Genomic DNA, 7,487 nt, shown 5'->3' with positions numbered 1-7,487 from the left:
GCTAAAGAAACAGCAAAGCTTGAGTGAGAAGGGTATCCACTTGGAATATTTTGTAGCCAAAACCAAATGTCAGCCCAAAGCAACCAACCTAGGGTTGATTGAGAGGCTGACGAAAAACGCCGACCCCATCTGACCCTGTCTGAACAGGGAAAAAGGCGAAGAAAAAGAATAAGAAGTTTGTAGAGTCTAGGGGAATTTTATATTTTCCTCTATTCTAAATCACGTGTTCTTTACACCAATAGGTCTAGATCTCTAGTTCTAGTCACGTGATGAGCTCTACCGAAGCGTAGATAGTAGTACTACAAATAGGTATAACAGATACCTATATCGTCATTATAGGGACCAACTCGAACGTTACCTCCTAAATAGTCAAGTCGTGTAAACAAATAGTAAAGTAGTACCTACATTCGTAGAGACCTACAGCTACTTTAGTTCATGATAACAATTGACTACACTCTTTTCAGTCACTATTTTATTAGTCAATTTTTGAATATTTTTTATTAATATTTTCTGAGAGAGAGAGAGAGAGTGGGAGGATAGAAAGGGAAGAAAATAGAAGACGTAACGAATAAGGACGGGAGAGATAGAGGGGAAGGAGAAAGAGAGGAAGAGAGAGAGAGAGAGAGAGAGAGAGAGAGAGAGAGAGAGAGAGAGAGAGAGAGAGAGGGATGGAGAGAGAGAGGAAGAGAGAGAGAGAGTGGGAGGATAAAAAGGGAAGAAAATAGAAGACAGAAAGAGAAGCTACACTAATGTAAAGAATAAGGATGGGAGAGATAGAGGGGAAGGAGAAAGAGAGAGAGAGAGAGAGAGAGAGGAAGAGGGGATGGACAGGATAGGGGTATAAAGAAATACTACGAGCTTGTTTGTAAGGAAGACAACAATTTTGTAAGTAATTTGTACAAAGTGCAAGACATAAATTTCAGATATGATAGGACCTTGGCGCCATTGCCGGAATACATTACTTTCCCTGTCCCTTTTCATTCTCCATTCTCTCCCTGTCCTTTCCTTTCCTCTTTCCCTATCCCTGCTCCATTCTCCCTATATTTCCCATCCCTTCTCTCCTTCCTCTTTTTCCCTGTACCAATACTTTCTTCCTTTTTGTACGTATTTCCATTTAAATTGTTTCCCCTTTATATTTACTCCCTGTCCTTTCCTTTCCTCTTTCCCTATCCCTGCTCCATTCTCCCTATATTTCCCATCCCTTCTCTCCTTCCTCTTTTTCCCTGTCCCAATACTTTCTTCCTTTTTGTACGTATTTCCCTTTAAATTGTTTCCCCTTTATGTTTGAAGTCAGTATAGGATAGGGGGTTTCCAAAATCTTCATACCACATAATTAATACCTGACGCAGAGAAAATCATATGGTAGGGTTCCTAATATCTAATAATGTGTTAAATACCTATCTATACCTAACTTTTTTTTACTCTCTATTAATATTATTACTATAGAAATTTAGGCTACAGGATACCTGCTCAAGGGATGTTCAAGATAGAACATTAAAGTTAAGCAACGTCGAGAGCAGTGAATGATGGACATTTAAATCTTCAAAGTTCCAAGTACTTAAAATAATTACCTACTCATCAAAACAAATTAAATTACGTATTATGCGTCCCTTAATAGAGTAGGTACAAGGTATTGTAAGAACAAAATAACATTAAAGTTAAGCAACGTCGAGAGCAGTGAATGATGGACATTTAAATCTTCAAAGTTCCAAGTACTTAAAATAATTACCTACTCATTAAAACAAATTAAATTACGTATTATGCGTCCCTTAATAGGTACAAGGTGTTGTAAGAACAGAAAATACAAACTGTAAATAGCGCTAGATACTCATAGTTCCAGTGCAAGCAGGTCCAATGTAGGTAAATACTGATAGCTGATAGAGTCATAAGTAGGACACTTCAGGTGATATCAGTAATACCCGAGTTTCTAGTTATTTTCCAATCTATACACCGCGTTAGAACATGAGAAAAACTATGGGAATAGAGGAGATAAAATGAACATTGTTTACGTATGTTTACTATCTATCTATTAGCATAAATTTTATTGTTACATAGGTTAGTTTGTGTAGAATATTAGTAGGTACCTACCGTATTGGGTACTCTAAGTATTTTACATACACTTGTAGTTTTTTCCCCCCCTAAAGGTTTAATAGAGGGAAATCTAACTGCTAAAGTCTTATCGTCCCTAAAACGAAGAGAGAAGGAGGATCGGATAGGAGAAAGCCAGCCGTTGCGAGAACGAACCTTAGGATATGTTTAGGATAAAATCCGCCCCGGGTGGGAATCAAATCCGCGACCTAGCGCTTACAAGGCAGACGCGCTACCCTCCAAGCTAACTAGGCTGGCACTTGTAAGTTTGAAGTAATTTTCCGGAAGAGCTCCTGTTAATTGTTTGGATAGGCAATAAGCCTGTCATATCTGTGCTGGAAAATTGAAATAAGTGCCTAGAGTTTAAATGGGAATGCCATTTCAGAAAATATGGGAAAAAATAGATTAAATTAAATTTTCCCCCTTTACCTACGTCCTAGAGTTTTGCTAATGAAAAAATGTGTGATCCCTCATATAATCTGGCATTGATTTGTTCAGGTAATAGATAGTGTCGTGTCGCGTATTTACCCATTACTTGCCTACAACTCGGCCCTCGTAATGTCAAGATAGTCCTTGGGTTCCCAGTACAAGATAGTCCCATCGTTCGATACAGCAAAGAACATGCTGATCGTACACCAAAGTTACCACGGCCTAGCTCCCACTGAGATTCTGAATTTAGGTCCATTCCAAGCACCGAATTCGCAAGTTCAGCCTTCCGATTTCCTGTTCCAAACATTCTAAAGACTCCTTTTCCATGTAAAAAAAACCTAGCGCCCTTTTACCCATACCGAACAGATAGTCTCTGCCCATTAACCACTATACTCCGCTCACATCTTATGCTAAAACCTGAGGCATTCTCTGCCACCTAACCTATCGACTCACCGGAAGCGAGAGAGGAGAGAGAGCCAGCTGTACTGCCACCACCCTCGTAGGCATAGTTCCTTAGATCATCGAATGGGGGAGCATTCGGATCTGCATCTGCTCGCTTCTTATGCTCCTCGATGAAGATGCCCACGTTAGGTTCAACCCCCATCGGCATGGGCCCGAGTCCGTCTGAAAGTGGAGGAGAAACTCAAGGATATGAGACTGGGTCCTACAAAATGGGAGGTATGTCTTACAAGGCATACTAGGGTATTTACATTCAATTCTTGAGAAAGGCCTTTTCTACAGGTACTCCTTTATATTTCCAGTTAATTAATTTTTACTTCGACAAAGTTTCCAAATAGGAAAGTTAAAACTGAAGTGAAATCTCGGGCAGAGTCATCTCATTTCCAAAAAATACTATAGTGCCGAAGAATACTATAAAATAAACTACAGGTTAGGTAAGTATGTAGGTACTAGGAAGTTTCCGACATTGAATCTAGGGCGTTCACGGTGGGTGTTTTAACTTTTCAAGTTTCAAACCCTCACATCGTGAGTCATGAGATAATATATTATGTTATGTCCCATGCATGCCTATCTCAGGGACACCGAAAGCAAAGCAATTTACTGCTTAATATTTTAATACAATCAATAAAAATTAAATTAAACTAGTGGTTTAACTTACAAGGTATCTTGTTGTTCATCTCAGGGTGAGGTCCGCCTATGGGTATCTGGAGGGGCGTAATGTCAAACGCCGTCATGTCATCCTCACCACCTCCCTCGTCATCATAATTGATAATATTCTCTCTGACGTCATCATCAGGGCCAGGGTACTTGATATGTGCCTCGCGTCTTCGGCTGTACACCACGAACACCAACACTAGGACTAGGGGAGTGAAAGGGTTAATGAGTTGGAATTAGTGGCGAGATAAGGGTTAAATAGTGGGTAGGAGTAGGAGATAGCTTATTTGAAACCTACGGGTTTGCAGTCTCATGGTATTATTCATTTTCCCAAAAAGTTGGGAAAGTTGTAAATTTAATTTGCATTTTAGACATTGTTTTTCAACTAATTTCATCGTTCTGCTTAATTTTCTGAAATTATTGTCCTCATTAGTTTGAGCGAACCCTAGGTTGGAAAAAAGTCACAGTTTAAGAATACTCCCTTAAAGCCTTTGAAACCCCGATTTTGAGTGGAAGAAACATAATCTACCAATCTGCCAAGATAGAAATTTCCCTTGCTAAAGAAATAGCAAAAGGTTGAGTGCGAAGGGCATCCGCTCGTAAAATTTGTAACCAAAGCCAAATGTCAGCCCAAAGCAATCACCCTGGTTAGGGCTGATTAAGAGGGTGACGAAAAGCGCTGACCCAGTCTGAATAATGGAAAAGGCAAAGAAATGAACATTTTATGCTGAATTCGGTACTTACCTTAACAAAATGCCATTGTCCATCATTAACAGCCACGGCATTCAGCCAGATATCCTTCTCATCTGTTTTCAAGTTGTTCAAATTGTATCGGAACCTCAGCTTGCTATCCTTGATCTGAGAGCCACGGCATTCAACCAGATATCCTTCTCATCTGTTTTCAAGTTGTTCAAATTGTATCGGAACCTCAGCTTGCTATCCTTGATCTGAGGAAAAAGAAAACGATTTGAGTTCACGTAAAGAATATGGACAGGATAGTTCTTTTATCTTATAGGGAGGATTCGCATATGCCAATAAGTCGATAACCAAGTGCAAAAACTCAAAATTAATTCTTGTTATCCTACTGTAAAATCAAAGTAATGAAATGAAATCCTCAAACTATACCATAGGGGTTTTTTAAGTAAAAAAAGACACTCTGACAGAAGGACAGTGGCGTAGCGTGGTCTAACTCCAAGTGTAGGGCGGACACTGATTTCTTTAACAATATCTATCTAATAAGCATACAATAATTTTTTAAAGTCAATATTGAAGGGTATTTGAGTGGAATTTTTGAGTGTATGGCCGCCATACACGCCCTACATGGACGCTACGCCACTGAAAATTAATTCTTGTTATCCTACTGTAAAATCAAAGTAATGAAATGAAATCCTCAAACTATACCATAGGGGTTTTTTAAGTAAAAAAAAGACACTCTGACAGAAGGACCGTATGAAAAACGTAATCACCATATGCAGTACTCACCTCTAGTATGGCATATTCTCTATTATGCTGATCACTCAGACGGAACAACTCTCCAAATTCTTCCCTCGTTCTAAACTTAAGCTGCAGCTGCGTGGTATACTTGTCTGGCTCAAAACTCAACGCGTACTTGATATAACTCTGCGGCTTGAACGTAACAGGACTTGTGGGGGTAACACAGCCCGTACCAGACCAGCCTGGGAGACATTGACACTTGGCGGTGTGCATACTGCCGACACAAACACCATGCTCGGGATAGCAGTGGAGACGGGAATGGGCATTACACACAGCCTCCGTGGCGGGACAACCGGGCACGGAGTTCTTGTGTAGACCAGGGTTGGCGAGATCGTAAAGCTGAAAGAAAAGAATCGAGGTCGATTAAATTGATTTTTTTTTTGATAAATTATGTAGGTAGATCAAAAATATCCTTAGGCCCTATTTCCAGAAGGCACGGTTTGGCCGTTATTCTGGACCAAAGTTCCGCTATTTAGGGCTATACAGGGAAAAAGCTCAAAAGGAACTAGCGCTTCTCACGACTTTACCTTTAGCCAAAGGCCGGCCAAATTTTGCACTGGTATGAAATAGGTAAACTTTAATTGAGAGTGCAAACAAATAAGTGCAATGAATAATATTATTAATAATGTTTAATAAATGATAAATCAATTTAATTTGAATTGAACTAGAAGTACTTGTAAGATAGTGAGATGTTTTATTTCATGAGCAAATAAAAGAAGTTATTTGAAAACGAACAAAAAATTATGAAATAATTCAAGGATAAAATAAAACATGGCAAGAGAGAAATCAACATTAAAATAAAATGGCAGTCAACTAAAACTAAAATAAGGGAGTGATAATATGTAAGTATTTTTCATGGATCTGTTTTTGTGGAAAAGAACTTATACTAGGGTGATATCGGGATCTAGTAGCAATAGCTTTACCTTGGGACATAGGAGGACCTATAAAGCTGTATGCAGGTGGTATACAGCTAGTAGCAATGTAGGTAGCTTTTCCTTATAAAGCACGTACATATTGTGGAAAAGAAGTTATACTAGGGTGATATCGGGATCTAGTAGCAATAGCTTTACCTTGGGACATAGGAGGACCTATAAAGCTGTATACAGGTGGTATACAGCTAGTAGCAATCTAGGTAGCTTTTCCTTATAAAGCACGTACATATGTAATTGTAACTATGTTCAGTATGTTCTCCATATTGTATTGGATATATGCAGGTTTCCCTCTATTAATTTTTTCGTACAAAACAAATGAGTCGTAGAAGAAAAAGAAAAATTTCGTTGGTCCTCATTTTTTCTGCTCTATGACTTTGAAACATGACCCAAGTAAGCGCAACTGATCAATTGTAACTATGTTCTCCATATTGTATTGGATATATGCAGGTTTCCCTCTATTAATTTTTTCGTACAAAACAAATAAAAATCAAATACTTAAAATAATAAATAATTAAAAATAGTGACTTCAAGACCTAATTAAAAAACTAAACAAAGTAAAATTTTGAATAGTAAAATGAGATTTCTTTGAGTATGTGCAAATCTTACAGAACTAAATTATTTTATGATATAATAAATTATATTGTTGAATTTTTTAATAATATTTATTACAGTATTAATTTATATTTTATTGTATACAAATTTCAAATGAAAACCCATGAATGAAAAATGTAAAATTTCATACGTAGGTATTTTGACTATATTACATGTTCTAATATTAAATTACCATCATTCTTCGTTCAGGATGGCCTATGAGCCTATGATATACATAATTCAAACGTATCATGATATCCGTTTTCAGATTTGAGCTTAACACGAAAAATGTAAAATTTCATACGTAGGTATTTTGACTATATTACATGTTCTAATATTAAATTACCATCATTCTTCGTTCAGGATGGCCTGTGAGCCTATGATATACATAATTCAAACGTATCATGATATCCGTTTTCAGATTTGAGCTTAACAAAGGCTTAAGTGAAAAAATCACCAGGTACCTCGACTAATAGAACATTGGTTATCTCGAGGCTGATGTGCTTACTTGCACTAAAGTGGAACTAAACGTGAACAGCCCCTAGTGTAATTTTACTAAGACGAAAATTATGCCTAATTATTACTGAAACACGTTCTATATTTGATTCTAAAATAATAAAAAAGAAAGGATAAATGATTCCAACTTGGGGAAAAAAAATCTCAATTCAACGGATCCGTATGTCAGTGATTTTGAAAAATATATGAGATTACTCACAACAAATACAAGAATTGTCGGTTTCGCAAAAACAAAAGTTGGGCAATGAGTTATACTTACAAAAATCTAAATCTAATAATTTAAAAATTAATTCACAAAACTGGTATGAAATAGGTAAACTTTAA

General features: G+C 37.4%; 1 protein-coding gene and 1 long non-coding RNA gene across 3 annotated transcripts; one reads left to right on the top strand and one right to left on the bottom strand.

Annotated features, from left to right (window-relative positions):
- Nucleotides 1-2,412: 2,412 nt before the first annotated feature.
- On the bottom strand, nucleotides 2,413-4,397 carry LOC103510231 (neural-cadherin-like). Its single transcript, XM_026824336.1, has 4 exons — nucleotides 4,375-4,397; nucleotides 3,635-3,867; nucleotides 2,971-3,141; nucleotides 2,413-2,423 (listed from the first exon to the last, which is right to left on the bottom strand). The coding sequence occupies exons 1-4, from the start codon at nucleotides 4,395-4,397 to the stop codon at nucleotides 2,413-2,415; spliced, it is 438 nt and encodes a 145-aa protein (XP_026680137.1).
- Nucleotides 4,398-5,841: 1,444 nt separating this feature from the next.
- On the top strand, nucleotides 5,842-7,458 carry LOC113467877. 2 transcript variants are annotated; one of them, XR_003391808.1, is made up of 3 exons: nucleotides 5,842-6,083; nucleotides 6,242-6,338; nucleotides 6,504-6,924. It is a non-coding gene; the product is annotated as an uncharacterized LOC113467877 (long non-coding RNA). The 2 variants fall into 2 exon arrangements; XR_003391809.1 differs by lacking the exon at nucleotides 5,842-6,083 and adding an exon at nucleotides 6,956-7,458 and having other exon boundaries at nucleotides 6,164-6,338; nucleotides 6,504-6,802.
- Nucleotides 7,459-7,487: the final 29 nt, after the last annotated feature.

Source organism: Diaphorina citri, unplaced genomic scaffold, assembly GCF_000475195.1.
Source record: "Diaphorina citri unplaced genomic scaffold, Diaci psyllid genome assembly version 1.1 scaffold576, whole genome shotgun sequence".
NCBI classification, from domain to species: domain Eukaryota; kingdom Metazoa; phylum Arthropoda; class Insecta; order Hemiptera; family Psyllidae; genus Diaphorina; species Diaphorina citri.
Note: the sequence above shows the minus strand (reverse complement) of the source record. Positions and strands in the feature narration are given on the sequence as shown.